Below are 20,729 nucleotides of genomic sequence, written 5' to 3'. Positions count from 1 at the left end.
AAATGAAAAAAGTTATAACTCCGCGCTATAATTTCACGGCGACCCCACGGCCTGTACAATACAGCCATACAGCATAGGGCCACCCTGATGCCACCTCAGAAAGTCTGCGGCCACCACACGTTTCTGTCAATTCAGAGGGCGTACGGCCGCCGTATCCTCGCCGTAGAGCAAATGTGATTTAGGCCTTAACACTGTACAATAATCCAGCTACATGCATCCATTCAAGAAGTGAGAGATAGAGTTCTATGAGGTGTAAGTGACGAACCCCTTCACACCTTCCAGTAGTCCTGGAGACCTGAAGCAACCTCCCTTGCCTGAACCCACCACTGCTACTCTCAGGTCTCGGCTCTCATGCACGCCACACCAGTCCTGATCAATGTCACACCAGTCCTGATCAGGGTTACAACCGTGCAATCATCACCCCAGCGCCGGCGTCAATCCACCACGGTCGGCGCTCCAGCAGACTCAAGGTGGACACAAGGTGGGCTCTTAACTCCTGAACTTCTCTGAGCTCCACTCCCGAATGAACTACACTGCAGTCCTCTAACCCGTGCTTTTATAACCCTCAAAAGGCACGGGCTTTTCCTCATTTGGCGGCACCTTCGGGTGTCCTCAGTCATTCCTCTTTTTTGATTAGTTCTCCACGCTTGCTCATGCAGACTCCCCCCCCCACCCCCCACTCTCACTTTCCCCTTGTGGAATGGTCAAGCTCACAACAAGCATGTATCACTTATGATCTTCTGCTGTTCTGAGAACTCCCACAATTCCGGCTTTAACCATTCCGGGAGGCTGGTAGAGCGAAAACTGCCTTGACAAAACCTGCGTCTGCCTGGACGGGTCGTGCTCTATACCCGTATAAGCACTGAAAGGTCATGCCTAGAGAGAAGAAAGAGAGAGAGAGAGAGAGAGAGAGAGAGAGAGAGAGAGAGAGAGAGAGAGAGAGAGAGAGAGAGAGAGAGAGAGAGAGAGAGAGAGAGAGAGAGAGAGAGAGAGAGGGACAGAGAGACAAACCGGTAGGCGGCGATGGGTCTCCGAGCATGGAAACTATAAGGTATAGAGCAAAATGGATGTCATATAGCGGAGAGGGAATCTATATATTAATACTGAAGGACCAATTTTGTGCTCCTCCTAGCGGTCGCGTCAAGTTTTTCTCGGTACTGTGACCTGGACTGAAAGAAACTTCGTACCTGTAAGAGTGCATCGCACATAGTGGCAATTGTCAACTTTCAACTCTGAAGCAGAATAAACACTTTTCGTTTTACATTCGTTTACATGGCGACGTGTGACGTCACCGCTGAGAGGCGTCAGGACGTCATGACATCATCGGTCATTCGCTGACGTCATTACGTCCTTCGTCGACAGACCGTCACCGCTGAGCGGTGTAATTCCACTCCTCGAAAATAGCGTCTGCAATGTAAAACCCTCTTCTGCACATGCTGACTACCTCAGAATGTGAATTTGACGGGGAGGGCGGGGAGTGAAGAGGCGGGGGCGGGGACGGGGAAATTAAATTTTTGGGCGGGGGTAAGCAAATTGAAGGCGGGGGGGAATGGGGCAGGGGATGAGTAGGTGGGGGGCAAGCACACCCTGTCCAGTCCATGTCCCTCGAGTATGGGTGAGCTGGTGAGGGTTGTTGAATGAACGGAATCCGTCTGTGACGGGGTTTCGGCTAGTCACCTTAAGATGATGCATATCAAATCTCATCCAGTTCCATCTACTGATAACTACTCGGTATGCATTTGAATGAAAAGTACCGAAAATGTGGTTTGAAATCGGAAATCCCCAAAGTTCGAGGGGGTGCTGTGGGTGAACAAAGATCGAAATCGAAAATCTGGCTTGATCGTTTGTGCACAATGTATTCCAGACGATTAGTGTGAATTTTCATGACCATCCGACCATAACCCTAGGAGGAGTAACATTTGGCGCGAAGGCACCTCCAGCTCTCGCATATTATCGATTTTTGCACTAATTGACCTTTGACCCCTGACCTAAGCGAAATCGGTCAATATGTCCTGAGGCAAAGTTGTAGTACTCACTGAGTATCATGAACCTGCAAAGTTTCATTCATATCGATGCACTCACCTGGTCGCTTGGGGGGCCTTCAATTTTCGCGCATACCTTAATTGTAGGGGGCGCTGCGGGTAAAGTATTCCATATATCACAAAAACCGGAATATATTTGATAGAGCATCACCTGTAGATCATTCGTGCCAAATTTCATAACCCTACGTGGGATAATGGCTTTCGGAATTGATTTCGCGTGAATGGTACCGATTCTGAAAGTTTTTTCGGTTGTTGCTAGGGAACCAAAGCGTCCCTAGCAACCATCACAATTTCCAAAGCACTTGGTCATAAGATGTACCTACCACCCGAGTTTGGTCAAATCCACCCACGTTTACTACCAATTATGCTGATGACAAACGAACAAACATCTGACAATAAGGGTCACCTATTTTGGCGACCCAACAGAGAGAGAGAGAGAGAGAGAGAGAGAGAGAGAGAGAGAGAGAGAGAGAGAGAGAGAGAGAGAGAGAGAGAGAGAGAGAGAGAGAGAGAGAGAGAGAGAGAGAGAGAGAGAGAGAGAGAGAGAGAGAGAGAGAGAGAGAGAGAGAGAAGAAGAAGAAGAAGAAGAAGAAGAAGAAGAAGAAGAAGAAGAAGAAGAAGAAGAAGAAGAAGAAGAAGAAGAAGAAGAAGAAGAAGAAGAAGAAGAAGAAGAAGAAGAAGAAGAAGAAGAAGAAGAAGAAGAAGAAGAAGAAGAAGAAGAAGAAGAAGAAGAAGAAGAAGAAGAATGGAGAAATGATCACACTCATTTGTTGATCTCAACACTCACAACACATATCTATTCACATGTAATACAACATGCTTAGAACATGAAATAACTATCGTTTATGCTAAAGATTGATTATTTTACCCCCTAGAAGAAATCCAAACCACGACAATATATTATATATTCAATATCGTAGTAAGAGGTTGCCGTTTTTTTCTTTTTCTTTTTAACTATTCTTTATAACTATCGTGAATATCCCATTCCGAGAACTTTTAAAACATCCCATGAAATTTAGAACACGCCGTGAACTGTGCATTTTATAAATCTGTACTGGAAAATAAAATATGTTCACATAATTTTTGTGAAACAACACAAGAAAGCTTCAAAAAAAGGGGGGGGGGGATCACAAAAATGCTGTATTAGCAAAACAAGTTTAAATAGTTGCAGTCACCACTGCAATTTCTCCGATGGTACATACAGAATCTGTCAGTGAAGAGGCAACACTCACAATCACACGAGCTTACGACTCCAGGTGCAATACCACCAGCTCATACTGTGGGCTAAACCACATAGAGGCCATTCAGTTTACATGGCGATAAATCTCTTTGTGTAATTGATGCCAGAACAAGGCTGATGATGGGTGGTTTGTAAAAATTTGCCAGATTTTTTTTTTCCAATGGAAACAGACACTTTTGCCTAGTTGTTGTTTTGGGTTTAATGTATGTTTAGTGTGAATTGCTCCTGAATTAGGATTGGTGAATTTGGTTTGGTTGAGGTTTGGATACCTGAATACCTGATTGGATACCTGAAATGATATGTTGAGTCATGCAAACGAGGCATCGCACCTCATCTTGATCCGTGGTTTCCTTCGTCGTGATGTTGTGTGTGGTGTCAGACGATACAGGTTGCACTCGAAGCTCTGATTTTTAAACTGATTTTGCTTTGCTGATGATGCCTGAAGGCAGAAACAACAAGTATGTCTTGTGTGAACATCCGCTTTGGCCTTAGGGCCACTGTGCGTGAGTAGTATTGTTTTACAAAATTTGTTTAACTGTAGTTTGGCCTTTGGGCCGATGTACATGTGCTTACCTTTGCCTTCATGGTTTATGTTTTTCAAGAATTGTTCATATCAAAAGGTGTTTCTCATTGAGAACCATGTGCCCAATACCGATGCTCAAAATGCCAAACTTGCCCACTTCTTCTTAGGGATTGTCATATTTGTATCTCTATCTCACCATCTCTCAATATCTCTCCATATCTCTCATTTTATGTGGCAGCTGGCTTGGTGTGCATTCATCTTGTTATGAAACAGCGTGGTTCCTGTTCGACGCAGCGTCGTCTCCTTGTATACTTGCACGTAACCCAAGATCACTTGTTGCTGAATGTTCACCTTGGAAAAACATGAATTTTGAACTTTTTTCCAACATACATATTGCATCCACTTTTGTCGACTTGTTTGATGTGCAGTAATGTTTTGGAGAAAGAAAATTCATCATCTCCAAAGTGAAAGATGTAAACTTGCAAACCCATGTGACAACCACACCAAATCCCTTTTGGGTGTTATTTTGTGTTAATGCATGGATTTCTCTCTTATGTCTCTCTGTTTCCTAATCGTTGCTTTGACATTTGTTTCCATAGTAGCGTCTACATCTGTTGCCAAGACAAGTCCACCAGGTCATAGTTAGAAAAATGGAGTATGGTTACACTTTAAATGGGTGATGAGGTCAGTTGTGTCTCGTGTATTCGTGTGTGTGTGTGTGTGTGTGTGTGTGTGTGTGTGTGTGTGTGTGTGTGTGTGTGTGTGTGTGTGTGTGTGTGTGTGTGTGTGTGTATGTGTGTGTTACCCATTTTAGATTTGAATCAGCATTTTAACTGATTCACTGACTACAAGTACATCGTGTCATTCCATTTTGCAATTACATTTCCTTTGATGTAATGGAAGATCTGGTTGGGTTGGCCTGTTTGTGGTCCCACCTGACCCTCTGGCTCATGATGTGGGAACTCAGGTTGAGATCCTATCTTTATACAATCCACATGTGCTTGTCCACTAACATCGTTGTAATGCATGGAAAAGTATCACTGATGTCTACAAATGTATTTATTTGTCCTGAATGTGATTTTGTATTTTTGTACAAGCTCCTTCATGAGTCTAAGATCACTGCAAAATATATAAATATGGAATGTGAACATAAGCTCCAAGTTTAGTTTACTCTCTTGTTTCAATGCAAACAACATGTGTCATCAACCTCCCCCCCCCAAATCCACCATATTTGCTGTTTGTATTCTTTGATTGAGTGATCTATTAAAGGCTCAAGAAGGAGCTTGTATTCGTGGTAGGTGTAGGACAAGGACATGAGGAGACATCAATTATACTTTTGAATGAATTACAAGGACATTAGTAAAACTAGAGAGTTCACAGAACACCGTACCTGCGGAGTCTTGAGAAACAAGGACATGGTCAGGGTCTACAAGCGGCAAATTTGATTGGTTGAGATGACGTAAAATTCCGTAACCTTTTGTCCAAGTACTGCTAAACGGGAGGGTTTTGAAAGTGCCGAAAAGGTGATGTGTGTTTTACACAAGTATATACTTCAATTGAAATAAAATAGAGATTTCTAAGGTTGTAGAAAAAAACAACTTTCGGAACTTTACCGCAGTTGATGCAGTGTCTTTTACATCACCTTATTCAACACCTTTGCATTAGTTATTCATGCCTGTTGTTTGTGTCCTTTATGACGTCCTTAAAAAACAGTAAGTTTCCTGTTTGAAATGATTTTCAATTTTGTTTGATTTCCAGACAGGCAGAGGAAAATAATTATCCCACTCGTCTCTATGCATGTGTGATTGGGAGAAATTCAGAGCCAAAGTACTGTAAAACTACAGGGACCGCACATACATTGATGAAGGATGAATCACCCTGCCTGTGAAACACTGGGATTACAGTTTATGGCTGGGTCAAGATTCAAGCCCAGGTTAGATAGCTTATAGGTGAATGTGCAATACCTCTCAGCCATCCTTTCAATAAGCCCTGATGATAAGGTAGGTGAATTGAATTCACCATTGTTGAGTTATCCATCTCTCATCATCATGGTAAACAAGTGTAGGTGAAAATCGTAGAGTCGTAGATGTGCTATGAAATGTGGAAACCATGATCCTTCTGTGAGGTTCACATTACAGGTCTCATAATATCTCTCACAAGTCACAACGAGATCTCACAATATGTGTATGTCACATATCCAGAGGATAGTAAGAGAACAAGACAATATTTTAGATGTTGTGGTTTGTTTTATTTTTTTACAGACGAAGCATGGTTTCATCTTTCTGGGCATGTAGTATAGTATCATGAAGTACAGTAGTACTCCATATATAGGGATGATATGGGGAAAAAATGGCCACCCATTTAAATGTGTACACAATGATACACTCACAAACTACTACAGAGTGAAGTCATAAGCATTTAAAAGCCATAACTTTTATTCTCGAGCGTTTTCTGTACTACCAAGACATAAAAATACACCACAATACATCGCTAAAGTACCACAAGGAGAGATCACTAAATCGCCGTGTTTGTACTTCTTCTTCTCATTATTATTATTATGTTTCTTCCCCTCTAAAAATAATGTAAAACTGTAGCCCAGCCTACCGCAATAACTGTTGAAGCCATGATGTTGATTCCAACGTGAGGAAGTTAGTTTGTCTCTGGGCTAGTGCAAGTAACCCAAAATTTAAAAATATATAAAACATGAATCGTTTTATTATAAAAAGAAATCTAATGTAAATGTGGACTCAACCAAACCAGGCCAGGATCGTGGGAAATGGACACGAGGCAGAACCATTCCAAAGGCAATACATTGACAAACCATCACCCAAATCAGCTGAAACAAGAATTAAAACAATATAATAACATAGATGGATTGAATCCAGAACAAAATAACAACATCAATAAAACAGTAAGCATTTTATTATTTTTTTTCAAAACAACAATCACGTGGACATCTCAGCGTTTGTAGTAATCCACACAGTGCACTGAACCAAAAGCCAGGATAGAGGGGGGAGGGGTAGAATGTACCATAAGCCAAATTTAATAACATAGATGGATTTAATCCATCCCAAAATAATGAAATATGAAAAACATTAAGCATTTCATGCCTTTAAAATTTTTCAGAAATAAGAAAAAAAACATTAAAATTTGTTTTAAAAGGTCAGGTCAGGTCAGGTATGGGAGCATGTGCCAGAACAGCGCGTCACTGCGTCCACTTCCAACTGGTACTCCAGGGGCCTCCGTCTGGCCATCCCCCAGGCAGATGCCAGGCCCATCCCGATCTCCTTGAGATGCCGGTCAACCTGCTGCAACCACGAGGCACATGGTCGGCCCATTTGCCTCCTCCACTCACAAGGCTCCCTCGCTGAGAGAATCTGGTGAGCAGGATCAGCGTCAGGAAAATGAGCCACATGTCCATACAGCCGCAACTGACACTCAAGGACCATGCAGGTAACAAATCTCATCCGAGTCTCTCTCAGCAACCGCTCGTTGGACACAAAATCCGACCAGAGATAGCCAAGGATTCTCCAAAGAGACCTGGTACCAAAGGAATTAAATCTCCGTCTCAGATCCTTGGTCAGAGTCCAAGTCTCGCATCCATAGAGCAAGACTGGAAGCACCAAGGACCTGAAGACTCGGACTTTCGTCCTCCCGCACAGGTACCGGCAGCACCACACCCCATGATCCAGTGAATCCATGACTGACCAGGCCTGACCCAGACGTCTATTGACCTCTGACTCACAGCCAGCAGAGACATGAATATCACTGCCAAGGTAAGTGAATCTCTCCACGACCTCAACATCCTCACCACAAACAGACACAGACAGGACAGCAGCATCCAATATGTCATTGAAAGCCTGGATCTTTGTTTTGACCCAAGAAACCCGTAATCCCAGTGGCTCTGACTCCTCATTCAGCACCTTGAGGCCCCCCAAAAGGATATCTAAAGTCTCCGCAAAGATGACTGCATCATCTGTGAAATCAAGGTCCGAGATCTTGACATTCCCAAACGATGCACCGCAGCTTGATCTTTCCGACATCCTCCCTAAAATCCAGTCCATACAAGTGCTGAAAAGTGTGGGGGCCAGTACACAACCCTGACGAACTCCAGTAACAACTGTAAATAAGTCAGAGATGGTACCACCATATTTCACAGCACTCTCAGTACCAGAGTAGTGTTCAAACATGAGATTGATCAGTTTTGGTGGCACCCCAAGAAGACCAAGAACCCTCCAGAGGACATCCCGATTCACTGAATCGAACGCTTTACAGAGATCAACATAGGCTGCAAGCAGCCCCTGCCGAAACTCTCGTCTGCATTTGATGAGGACCCGAAGAGCAAGGATACGGTCAATCGTTGACCTCTTTGGTGTAAAGCCTGACTGCTCTGGACGCTGGTGCTCAAGCAGATGGTGGCGAACCCTATCAAGAATGATCCGAGCAAAGATCTTGCCCGGCACTGAGAGTAGCGTCACCCCTCGGTAGTTATTGCAGTCTTGGCGATCATTCTAACCTTTCCAGAGAGGGACAACAAGGCCCCTCTTCCAATCAGTTGGGATGACGCCTGTGTTTGAGGCAGAGCACAAAACTGCATGCAATGACACGAGTGCAGCATTTCCAGCAGCCTTGAGAAGTTCAGCATAGATGCCACAGATCCCTGGAGATTTACCCCTTTTCAACCGGTTCACAGCAGCCCGTGTTTCTACAAGCGAAGGTGGACCACTGTTGATTGAAGGGTCAGCAACAGGGATTGTAACACCCTGACGTCCAACTCGACAACTGATGGATCAGCCTGGTACAACCGCTCAAAGTAACCGGCCCAGTGGGCCTTCACTTCAGACTCCTCTGTCAAGAGCCTACCACTCTCTGCTCTAACTGCAGTGCTCTGAGGGATGGGCTTGGATGAACGCAATGCGCAAATTCCCCTGTAAGCAGGACGAGAATCACCTACTCACAGGTGATGCTCTACCCCCTCACAGATTCCTCGCACATAGGCCTCCTTGTCCACCCTCAGTGCACGTACAGTTTTACGCCTCAGCTCCCTGAACAGCTCAGCTCTGCCATTCAGCCTGGCCCTGTGACTCTGGTCAATCGTATACAGTGTCCCTTGAGAGACAAAATTGTTCTTTGCCCTGCGGTGAGCTCCAAGACATCCATCGGCAACATCAACGACGGTGGTCTTGAAAGCACTCCACAACTCTTCAGGACCCCCCCCCCCAAAGCACCCAGACCCCCCAAATGTCCACTCAGTCTGTTCGCAAACTCCTAAGCTTCCCTCTCATCCTTGAGCTTGCCAACATCCAGCCAAGGCTGGGATGTTACCATTCTCCTGGATTTAAGGTGCAGCTTTAGAGTTGCTACAACAAGCCGGTGGTCAGTATTGAGGAACTGAGCACTCCGGTAGACCCTGCAGTTCTGGATCATCCTCCAGCGACCATCAATGAGGACATGGTCAATCTCCTTTGCCACACCGCAAGCGTTGGAATACCAAGTTCAGCGATGAGCTTGTGGGCCCTGAAACCATGAACCGGCCACCCTAAGTCCATGACTTCTTGTAAAGTCAAGGAACTTAGTGCTATTCTGGTTCACAGTTCCTGACCCATGGGGACAAACACACACCTCATAACCATCCCTATCAGTTCCATTCGATGCATTGAAATCCCCCAGACTATCTGGGGCACTGATCTCATCTAGTGTATCTCATCTAGACTCGTGTATCTCATCTGGGGCACTGATCAACCACAGACTCGAGTGTGGCGTAGAATGCATCCTTCACGGTGAGATCACTCGCCTCAGTCGGAGCATAAACAGAGACCAGGGAAATGACACCCAAGGAGTGACGAATCCTTAGTCTCATAATACGCTCGTTGACCGGTGTTACCTCATTTATCATTGGGGTCAGCTTATTGGACACAGCTACAGCAACTCCTTGAGTATGGTAACCATCAGAGCGACCAGACCAATAGTAGGTGTAGCCACCCACCATTATCTCGCCGCAATCCGGTCTCCGAACCTCAAAGAGGCTGCAATACCGATGTCCAAACGCTTGAGCTCAGATGATAACAGAGACAGGTGATCATCCTCTCTTCGGAATAGGACATTCCAGGCACCCACCCAAAGGGACCGCCTCAGGTTAACCCAAGGAGACCGCTGTCTGGTGGACGACACCTCAGCACCACTCCGACACACTCTCCCGCAATCTGACCCAGGGATGTTACCCCGTGGTTTCCCTCCTATCATCAAAGATAGGGGGTCCCGAAGGCTTTGCCCCAATCCCGTCATCCGGTGAGCTGCCCTGCGAAGGGAAGCTGCACAGGAGGTACTCCCCCGGAGTGGGTTTTGTTCCATCAATCCCAAAACAAAATTAAAATGTCAAAAGACATGGTGATGCTAATCCATGAGGATCGTGGTGTCTCATTGTGACATCATAATGTGGTGTTATTCCTACCTTGTTTGTTTTTTTGTTTTTTGAGATTTCATCCCTCTGTTTTTACATTAAAAACAATTTTTTTTTAGTAGATTATGTAGTTTTGATAATATTGTTGAAACTTACGAAAATTGGCAATTTAATATGTCTCGTGTCATGACTTTTTCTGTGTTTTCGCTTTTGCGAGCATTTTTCATTCGAAAGCATGTTTGTAGTTCAAAGGACTGTGCAGTTAACTTCCATTGGTCGCACTTCGAGCCACCACACAATGGGTCCATCCACCAATGACCACAATGGTGAAACCCCCGATGAAGCTACGGATAAAACGTGATGCAGATCGATTTCAAAACTTAATCTCTGTTCTATAATGGTCTCTCGACCTTTATGAATAATCTTTCTTTCACACCTGTAACACACCTTTCGCCTTCTAATAATCCTGGTCGAGCCTCGACCGATCAGTGGATTGTTTATTATCTATCTATAATTCCAGCAATGTGTGTGTGTGTGTGTGTGTGTGTGTGTGTGTGTGTGTGTGTGTGTGTGTGTGTGTGTGTGTGTGTGTGTGTGTGTGTGTGTGACCGCTGTTTCTCGACAACCGCTGGTCCGATCTAATTGAAACTTGCCAGCTATATTGCTGGGGACCTGAGGATGTGCCTTTTCTAGGTTTGATGTTAATCGGACAAGTGGTTCCCAAGTTATGGCCATTTATTTACCAAACCAATGACAAGACACGTTGCTGCGTAGGCGTGGCCGATGGGGAAAGGGCACCTTAGTTACCGTGGCGGAGGAGTGGCAATGGTCAATGGCATCGAATGTCATGGCAAGCAAAGACAGGGAGGTAAAGTTGATTTTAATTTGGATTTTAATTAACTCTGTGTGTGTAAGTATCACAGCAGTTGTTACTTCAATACAAGCGATAATTCGTGGAATGCATGTGAACATTCCGTACGGGCACGCACCACTTCCGGATAGTGATGACTTTTTCTCGATTTCTTATGCGCATTTATAGATAAACACAATGCCCCAATCCAGTGGTCGTTTACGAGAACGGAGGAACGGCCTGTGTGGTTGTTGTTTGTGGCACGGGGTTTGAAAGTTTAAAAAAAAAATTTTTTTTGAACGTACGGCCACGCACGTACGGGCACGTACTAGTTTTGGAAACTGATCACTCGTGCAATGCTGCGAGCTCAGGGATTCGAATCCCGGACGAGTCATACACAAGACTATTAAAAATGGTCCGAGCTGCTTCCTTGCTTGACGCATCAGCATTTTTTTTTAAAAAGGACGGAGCAAGCGCAAGCAACCATATGTTGGCAGCCATTGCGCAGGTTTGATGGGCCGAACGGTCTCCTGCGTTGATGGTTCGCGCAAGGGAACTTGATTTAAGGTCTTTAAACGGGCCTGAGAGACGAGTTTGGAATCGGTAAGTCGGGTCGTGCTACTGAACACAGTCCGTGAAAGTTCGTAACTTCGGGAGGGGGGGGGAAGCGTTGCCAGGGGGAACAAGGGCTTCTGTTTAACGGGAGGAGTCGTTTACTTTGGCCTTTCGAAACGTCGAATGTTGAGGATTTTGGACTTTTATAAGGCGATAAAAAACTGGGGGACAACCTGGATAATCTCCCCACAAACCTCAGGGGAGGTTTAAACGATTAAGTTGTTTCCCCGAAGATGATCAGAGAGACCCAAAGCATGTGTTAATTGATCGACTTCGCCTAATTTTTAATTCGGATACTCTTCTCCCTGTTGATTTAAAATTGTTTTTTTTATTTTTTTAAATGGCGGATTCCCGCTCAGAAACATTGAGATTAGAAAAGGCCGCGTCCGGCGATAGGCCGAAGGCTCGCTGGGCCGCGTGGTGCTAGCGAAGGCCAGCACCACAACCACCACATGTGACGCAAGTCGGACCAATCGACGCGGATAACCGTTAGAAAGCTCGCGCCACGTGACGACGCGCTGACCAATGAGAGCGGCTGATTGGTCGGCCTGGCAGAGAGCTTGCTTTGCCCTCTTCGTCGGCGGTTCTCCGTCAGCTACCTCAGTTCCCGACAGAGAAAGCAGCCGGTGCCGCGCTCCTCAGGCCCTGGGACGATTGCGTCATGCCCAAAAGAAAGGTACGTGCGGTGCGTGTCGACGGTGAGATTCGCCAGTGTATTTTGGCGCCAATGGCGGGCGTTAGAAGGCGCGAAGAGGCTTCTCTCGGGAAGCCATGACGAGCACGAAGGTTTTTTTTCGCCCTTGGCCGTCCGCCTCAGAGTCGGATGCCAAATGGTACTTCGTGCATCGGTTGTTCACTTTAGGTGTGCGTATCGGTGAGCGTGAAGGATGTGCGAGTTTTAAAACACTGGGAGTAAGACGATCCGAGGATAACCGAGCGCGCTCTCTTTCCTCTCTCCTCTCTACACGTTCGGGCCTCATGATGCACCATCGTTCGTGCGGTGATCTTGTTCGACATTGCAACCCGGGATCGCCCATGGCGCGTTCGAACATCCGTGATGGGTTATTGCCATCAGCGTTTTGCGGCGACCGAGCGTGTTGTGTCGTAACGCTCGAGAGTTTCCAACTCGGGCTCATAAACGAGCCCGCAGTGCCCCCCGTGCCTGGTATTTTCGAGAAGCACGTGCCGCGGATTCCATGGCGACGGGCTCTCTCGAAGTCTCCGCCCACTTCATTTGCCCGGTGTTGACGACATGTGCAGTGGTCATCAATGAATATTGCTGTGCACTGAACGTCGTGGGTTGTGTCATCTCCGGCCAATATTTTTTTTTTCGATCTTGTCGCAATGTTGAACACCTTGGTGATTTGCCATGGCTGTCGCTTGTCTTTTCTGACTTTCGATGCTGTTACCCTTCCTGGTGGATGCTTTGCCCCCACTTTGTACATGATAAAGCTACACTTGAAAGACTTTTACCATAGCCCATTGAGATTGTGTAACCTGTTTTGATGGGGGCATTGACTGTGCTGCTTTTGCATGTCCTTGCAAATGTATTGTTAATTTTTTTTTTTTTTTCATGTTTGTGATCAGTTTTGACTCGTTCCTCCATTGTCCTTGCAGTCGGATCCTGATTCTGCTGAGGTTTGTTCTGCCGTCCCACACGCTGCATGGTGCCGTGAGCAATATTTACATTGGATATCAAGGGTTGGGGTGGGGGTGGTTGCTGAACCATGATTGTGGCTACCTCCACATGTGGGGTTATTCTGATGCACATAATGATGGTTGGATTGAGTTGGATTTTCTGGCCTCTTCTCCAAAGCTATTTCCTGCCCCAGTTTTTTTTTTTTTTTGTATACCTTGGTTGAGGCTCGTATGAGAGCGAACACACAACTCACAGCAAGGAGGCATGAGACAAGAGGGGTGGGAGTGGAAGGGACAAAACAGTGGGGAACAGACACATTAGGTGAACTGTGGAAGGGAGAGGGATGGGGATGGGACGGGGAACATGGCGAAGAGAAGATGGACATTACAGGGACTTTCAGGAAGGAAAGCAGGGGAATTGAAGGAAGTGGGCTTGGGTGGATTATCGGGGGTAGAAAAGATCGAGGATTCCTCGCCCCGGTTGAACGCGGTGGCGAATGCTTTGATACGTTAAAATTGCTGATTGAACCCGATGGCTGTTGTGGAATGTGTCTGGATTTAAACGAGCCGATAAAGCCGTACTCGTTGGAATACCTTTCTGCTTTCTTCATCTTTTTTTTGTGTGCATTTGCAGCAGCCAAGGAGAAGGTCTTCGAGGCTTTTTAAGGTATGGCAAGTGCATGCATGCAACACGAGCTCTCCATTTCTCATTTTATCCGCCTCGCGGTTTATAAAACGTGTCGTGCTGTATGCTCTCGCTTTCTCCAGAAGCAAACGCCTCCGAAACCTGACCCCAAATCCAGGAAGACTCCATCAAAGGTAATCGAGGTAGACGTAATAAGGCTTCCTTCGAGTGCATTCAACGGGGTCCCGCAATGACTTTAATCTTTCGTCCATTCTCATCCATAATCTCGCCGTTACTTTCCCCGCTTTTACCCTTGCTGAAGAAAAAGGCTGAAAAGGCTGTTGAGGAAGGAGAAAAGGATGCTGCGGAACAGATGGATGTGTCCTTGGGAGAGGCATCTGCAGGAGAACCTGCTCCCACCGAGAATGGAGAAAAAAATGGAGAGGAGGTACGATTTGTGTTTTACAGTAATTGCAATGTTAAAAAAATAATAATAATTGCAGTTGTGGACCTTATGTCTGCTCTGTTCGTTCTTGTTACCTCCACTGCCGAAGGTGGATGGAGGTTATGTTTTCACCCCTGTCTCTCTCTCTCTGTGAACAGGATATCTCAAAAGTTTGTGGACGGATTCAGACGAAACTTAGTGGAGTGATTGAGTGGTGTGATAAGGACGAATTGATTAAATTTTGGTGAAGATCAGGATCTGTATGCTAAAATACATAAAAAAATATAAATCGTGTTTATTCACCATTTGAAATGTAGCGCCAAATATGATATAATCAATATTATGGACGGATTGTGGCAAAACTAGGTTGATGAGTTGGGTAGATGATGAGAACAAGCCGATCAGGTTTTGGTTCTGGTCCGGATGCAGATCCGGCCTATCAGTAGGATACAAAATGTGAACTGTTCTGCCTGGTGGAGGTATACGCTCTATTTCCTGAGGTGCGTTGCAATCGAACAGAAACATTGGTTCGACTGACGACCTTGGATTGTGACACATACTGGTCTAGCCTGTAGTCTGGGGTGCACTGTAAAACCTAAAAGAAATGCTGTCATCCTCACTATTACACAGCATGTGGCTGCGGGGTTAGCCTTGCTTCTTGCAGGGGCACGCCATTGCTGCTGATGCAGTACGACTTGGAGGTTGGAACTGGAATACGTAATCTATTCAGGGTTCTGTGCCGGTGATAGCTCGCTGACTCTTCGCGAAGGACACCGTGCGATCTTTAACATCTGCCAACTAATTCTGACGGATGGGATGCCCATTTTGACGTCCATTTCCAGTGTGACCACTCCTCATTTTCATAAATGCCAAGGTGAGCCAATGAAAAAAGCCAGGAATTCACAAGGTTTCGGAAAAGCGATGATAGTAGAAAACCTATACACCAAGAAAACCGATAGAAAACCAAGACGCCAAGGTGAACAACAAATAGCCAAGATCTTGTGAAAAAAGCCAAGGAGTGGTCACACTGTCCATCACATCGATGCTTAGCGCTGCTTGCAAGACACCAGGATGATAATTTGTAGCTCTGTTGGGATTAAAACCCAGGCAAGACTGTTCAAAGATTAGGGTACATACCTCTCAGCACTCCTTCCAGCCCCAGAGAAATGCTTTGAATATTTTCTAAAACCACATTTTGCTGTTGTCACAGCCACTATATCAAGCAGTGATTGAGAATGGCCTCTCCCATCCCTTTTAGGTATTGTCAAGGCTTATGTGTTGATAGGATGTGAAATAAATAATTTTAAAAGTCCCTTGAAGTGGTCAAAAACGTTTACACATAATGCGAGTCCTGAGAAGCATGAGATGAAGTGAATCCATCACGTAGCCCTCTCACAATCCTGTTTATGGTTTGATAACTCGATCGAGATATCAATTACAAAATGACACCGTGTGGCCTCTTCATCAGAACTTATCCTCCCTGTAATTTGGTTGATCCATCCATCCATCCGTCCATCAGGACAATACTCTGCAGAGTGTTGGTGCTGCATAAGCAGTCTCCTTGGCTATTGGGCACAATCCGAGACGGGTCGCCACTCCGACACAGGATACCAGCAAGCTGGCACTCATTTTGCTGACCTTGGAAGGATGACAGACAGGCAGAGTCAATCCCACCTGGTATTAATTCAACAGCCACGTGGGATTTGAACTCTGGATCCAATGATCCCAGGCCCACCACCCTAACCATTAAGCCAACACCAGGCAAAATTTGATCACCTCAATAATCCAATGTAAATGGATAAAAGCAAAGGCCGCAATAGTTTTGAAAGAAGCACAACAAAGGAGTCTGAGCATGGATCAAGGCAGCAAAGAAGGAAGTGCATCAACAAGAAAACCAAGAAAATTTGTTGCCACTTGACAGTTGCTGTCATCGGGGTGTGCAACTTGTTTTCTTGATTACTCTGGGTTCCTTGTATTATCAAAAGGTAAAAATAAAAATAAACATTTTAGCCACACATCCATCTAACTACTTCCTCTTTTGTGGTCTACAGGCAAAGACATCGATGACATCAGGTGATGAGCAGACACAGGTGGATCGCCCACCAGAGAGCATCGATTCTCCCACTGCTGCCACACCCCCTAGTTCCACACCGGTGGCCGTTCCCCCGGTGCCGGTCGCCGTCCCTACTGCTCCACCTGCGGTGGTTCCGACATCTGCCCCGGCCCCACCGCTTTCCACTCCGGCTGCCCCTGTGGCTCAAGCGGCAAAGGTCACCGTGACCCCTCCTGTCGTGAAGGCTCCAAGTCCGGTTGTCAATCAAACGGATGCAGTGGAGCCGAACGTAACTCCGCTACCCTCACCTGCGGCACCCCCTGCTATAAATCCGCTACCTTCCCAGCCCCCACTCACCATGCAGGTCACCCAGGCTTCCATTCCTGCTTTAGCTGGTGTTCCTCCCATGGGTGAAGGAGTCATAAAGGCAGCCGAGTGATGGGTATCATCCAATATTTTTCGGAGTTTAATCTCTCTAGCTCCCCTCCTCCTCCCCCATTCAACCCTTTAAGATCACCCCTTTAAACTGATGTTTTATCTGTGTTTTTCATCAACAAGTCATCGCCCAAATCCTCATTTTCTCACATACCCTGCCATTCTTGTCTTCTCCGTGGTTTCACCAGATCATCTTTGCTTTCATCGGTAACCTTGGCTCCATTCCAAATCGGTTCTTCCTTGTTGTATCACTTTTAAATTCGTACACCATCCTCAGCCTACGCCCCCAGACGCAGTGCACTTTTAGTCTTCGCTGGAGCTCTCGGTAAAGTCCTAAGCTTGATTGGTGTCAATTGAACCTAGGATGAAACAAAACAAAGCCCGTTTTTTTTTTTTTTAAAGTTTTCTTACATGGAATCTGGCCAGTGGTGTTAATTTTAATGAGGTAGGAGTGTGATCCGAGCCACTCTGGATCATTTACTTTGAAAAATGTTTTCAAACACTCGGTGTCACGTCTAAAATTGGATGCAAAATGGAACACGCCTTCCTCGTTAGTCTAGTATGGGTGGGGGTGGGGTTTAGAGCGGTGGGGGCCATAAACCTCAATTTTACCGGACCGTTCCATCAGCAGTTCGATCATTTCAATTATTCCATCTCTCTGCAAACAGCCACATCTAGCTCATCCGTGCCGACGTCTGTTGACGGTCTGTTGTCCTGCCCAACCTGTGCTTTGAACAGGAAGTGCTCAAATGTGGTTCCGGCGGTTTTTAACGGCATAAAACGACGACTCCTCTTTTGTATGAAAGTTTTTCATATTTGTTTGATTTGTTCGAAATGATAGCGCAGGTTTTGTTTTAGAAAACAAAAAAGAAACGAAAAGCATTTTTGACACCATGAGTGTAGTCCACCGATGTATAAATAAAAGGTAATTGGAACGCATGTATTTTGGGGGTGAGAGGAGAGGAGGGGAGGTGTGGGGGGGGGGAGAGACAAAAAAACCTGTTTGGTGTTTTACCGTAGAATGGGATTTTTTTTTTTTCATAGTTTATTTTAGATCTGATTGAAATCTTTCACTGAAGGTTAAGGTGGGGCAGTTTGCAGTTGAAGTGTCAAAGTTTGATTATCTCCAGATTACCTTGTTTTATTTTTCTTGCATTTGAATCAAAAGATCCTGTGCCCTGCACCCCACCCACTCTTAAGCATCGGTGCTCTGGGAAAGGCACACCGTCTGTGTTTGTCAAGATCGGGTAAGCATCCAAGTGCTGATCGTACACCCGTTTGTGCTGGCCGAGGTAACTTCCTCGCTTCGATAGCCGAATAACTCAAAAAGCACCAGCACCGAGCAATAAGTTTTGAAACTTCCTTTTCCTGAGCACAGTTCCAGGCGCTCTGTTTAGTTGTGCAGTTAACGACAGCCCTGGCGTAGCAATAGCGACTTGTTTTAGCTTTCGTTGAATGCATGGCTAGAGTTCAGCTGCACAAAGCATGATGCAATTGGCAGTACTGCTAATGTATGCCGCTAACGTGTGTCATTTCCCTCTGCAGCACCTCGTTTATCTCCCCTTCCATCCACACCCCCTTTCGTGTCGCAGAACTGTCCCAGTGTGCTTTGCCATCGAGGTGACTTGCTGTAATGTCGTACGCTTCCCTCTTCTAAAACAATCTACCATCGCGTGATAGATTTGAGGGGGTTGTCTATTGTGATATTTGTCTAAAGGCGTTTTGATCTCGACATTCAAAACTACCTGCTGCCGTAATTTGACTGTTGCATATCCTTCAGCACCCCGCAGCGACGAAGGTGCACCAGATTTTGGTTTTGGGAGGGCTGTATAGCTTGTGAGGTCATCTCGTTGTGATGTCATCCAACCTGTGGGCTTTTAGCGTAGATTCCAGTGCATCACAAGTTCATCGGTCCCATTAAATTGAAATTTATCCCACTATTAGTACAGTCACCATGTAGCGCTGCAGCTTGGCTTTAAAAGGAGTACGCCTTGTTTATTTTTTAATTTTTTTTTGGAAGGGGGGGGGAGTAAGTGATTTTTGTCTCCTCATCCCTTGGAATTTTGTTGTTTGTTGTTTTTTTTTTTTTTGTTGGTTTTTTTTCCAAGTAACATCTCTGCCGGATCAGTTTGTCTGTTCGTTTCAATGCCTGCAGGGTGTGTGTGTGTGTGTGTGTGTGTGTGTGTGTGTGTGTGTGTGTGTGTGTGTGTGTGTGTGTGTGTGTGTGTGTTACATTCTGAACTTTGACACCAGACAATCTGGAATGTTGCATATGTAGTTTGTGCCATGTGAAACACTGGCCTTTTAATGTCTTGTCTTAATTTTAGAAAATAAAGCCAATTTTTAATTCTTCTTTTAACCAGCCAAGCAACCTGTGATCTCTTGCCCTCATTGGATTTGAATCTCCGCTTGCTCTCCCCCCCCTCCCCCCTTCAGTGGTGAAAGTGCTTGTGTGAAAGGAGTTTGAAAATGGTTTTGAATTCCCATGGCATATGTTTGGGCTAAAGTTTGATTCATGTCTTTTGTCTATTTTTTTTTTGTTTGTTTAAAGCAGCATATCTGCAAATTATCCTCATCTGTCTTGTGGCCGTGAAACGACGCGAGAGGGCGTTGTTTGTCAATGGAGCACTCGTGCTGGGGTTTCGATTTACTACTCTTTATCGTTTTTTTTTTTTCCCCCTCTAAACCGTTCATTTTATTTTTTATTTTGTACAACTGCAATAAAAGAAAGCAAATAATGAGCAAAAGCTGCCATTGTTTGGACAGGCGCAACACGAGAGCACGTTTCTTTCTACTAGTCTTGATCAATCGTAGCTGAGTGTCAAAGCCTATGTGTATATATGTATATATATATATATATATATATATATATATATATATATATATATATATATATATATATATATATATATATATATATATATATATATATATATATATATATATATATATATATATATATACACACTTGGCTTGATTGTATGCAGTGGTATAGAAAGGTTTATTTTTATTTTATTAATTTTTGTGTTTGTTTTCCTCCCACACCTTAACCTTGTGTATACGTACCGACTCGATGAGATTCAGAGCCGTCGCCAAGAATATGTGCAGCACAGTCATTGTTACAATCTTCTTATTGATCATTTCAAGGTATTCCTGCATTTGTGAGAGGGGGGGGAGGGGTGGCATATTCATGCAAGGGTAGCATGGGTGTTGTAACCGTGAAGAGTAAACGAGGTTAAAAAAAATAAACAAAAGGTTTGCCGTAAGCGGCAATGCATTGAAGGTTCGTTAATCCTCAGCCGTTAGGAATTCTCTTCTCTGACCATATGTTGTACATGCTGTAAGCTCTTTTGAGAAAGTTTCAATGTTGCTGATTTAAGCTGGAGCCTTGGGTGACTTCTTTTTTGAAGTTTTTTTTATTTTTATTTTTTTTGTCAACGTGCCCTTCGTTAAGGCTCAGCTCGTTTGCATTAGGTTGTTGCAAACCGTTGCTGAACTTGGTAATGGGTCTTTTGTTTCCTCCCTGCCTGCCTCCACCTCCTTCCAATGCCTTCGAGACCACCATGTTAGCTTTTTGCGATTTTTTTCGTGCTTCTTGTCACTCGTGTTTTATTTTGTTTTGTGAACTTTAAACGAAAAGAAAAAAAAACCGCTTCTGACGAATCCGACGTTGCATAATCAGTCGAGTTTGCATCCCACATGCCCTTGCCAGGTGTAAAGGAAGGGGAGGTGAGCTTTGGGTGGTGCTTGTGCAACATATACAAACAAACAAAAAAGTAGGTTTGTATTTTTATACAAGTTTGTTAGGAACTTGCTGATGTTTGAAAGGAAGCCTTTCTTCTTTTTTTTGCGTTTTGAGCAGA

General features: G+C 45.0%; 2 protein-coding genes across 4 annotated transcripts in view; both read left to right on the top strand.

The window, feature by feature from the left end:
- The first annotated feature begins 12,086 nt into the window (after positions 1–12,086).
- LOC147011632 (uncharacterized) lies at positions 12,087–19,225 on the top strand. 2 transcript variants are annotated; one of them, XM_085856076.1, is made up of 6 exons: positions 12,087–12,346; positions 13,288–13,308; positions 13,943–13,975; positions 14,077–14,127; positions 14,256–14,381; positions 16,430–19,225. In XM_085856076.1, exons 1-6 carry the CDS (start codon positions 12,332–12,334, stop codon positions 16,868–16,870), a joined length of 687 nt encoding a protein of 228 aa, XP_085712202.1. In that variant the 5' UTR covers positions 12,087–12,331; the 3' UTR covers positions 16,871–19,225. The 2 variants fall into 2 exon arrangements, with proteins under 2 accessions (XP_085712202.1, XP_085712203.1); XM_085856077.1 differs by having other exon boundaries at positions 12,188–12,346; positions 13,946–13,975.
- Positions 19,226–19,511: 286 nt separating this feature from the next.
- Positions 19,512–20,729, top strand: part of LOC147011631 (uncharacterized) — a 60,503-nt gene continuing 59,285 nt past the window's right edge. For both annotated transcript variants that reach the window (XM_085856075.1, XM_085856074.1), the window contains exon 1: positions 19,512–20,013. The gene's annotated coding sequence lies outside the window, so the exon portion shown is untranslated. The remainder of the gene's footprint in view (positions 20,014–20,729) is intronic.

Source organism: Eptatretus burgeri, chromosome 15, assembly GCF_056783735.1.
Source record: "Eptatretus burgeri isolate ZD-2024b chromosome 15, Ebu_testis_v1, whole genome shotgun sequence".
NCBI lineage: Eukaryota > Metazoa > Chordata > Myxini > Myxiniformes > Myxinidae > Eptatretus > Eptatretus burgeri.
The sequence above is the reverse complement of the archived record's forward strand: the minus strand, read 5'-3'. Positions and strand labels throughout refer to the sequence as shown.

Bases quoted from the DNA above. Each gene is read 5' to 3' on its own strand.
- LOC147011632 (XM_085856076.1), top strand. The intron at 14,128-14,255 runs GTAATCGAGGTA...CCCTTGCTGAAG, and splicing joins CCAGGAAGACTCCATCAAAG to AAAAAGGCTGAAAAGGCTGT. The intron at 14,382-16,429 runs GTACGATTTGTG...TGTGGTCTACAG, and splicing joins GAGAAAAAAATGGAGAGGAG to GCAAAGACATCGATGACATC.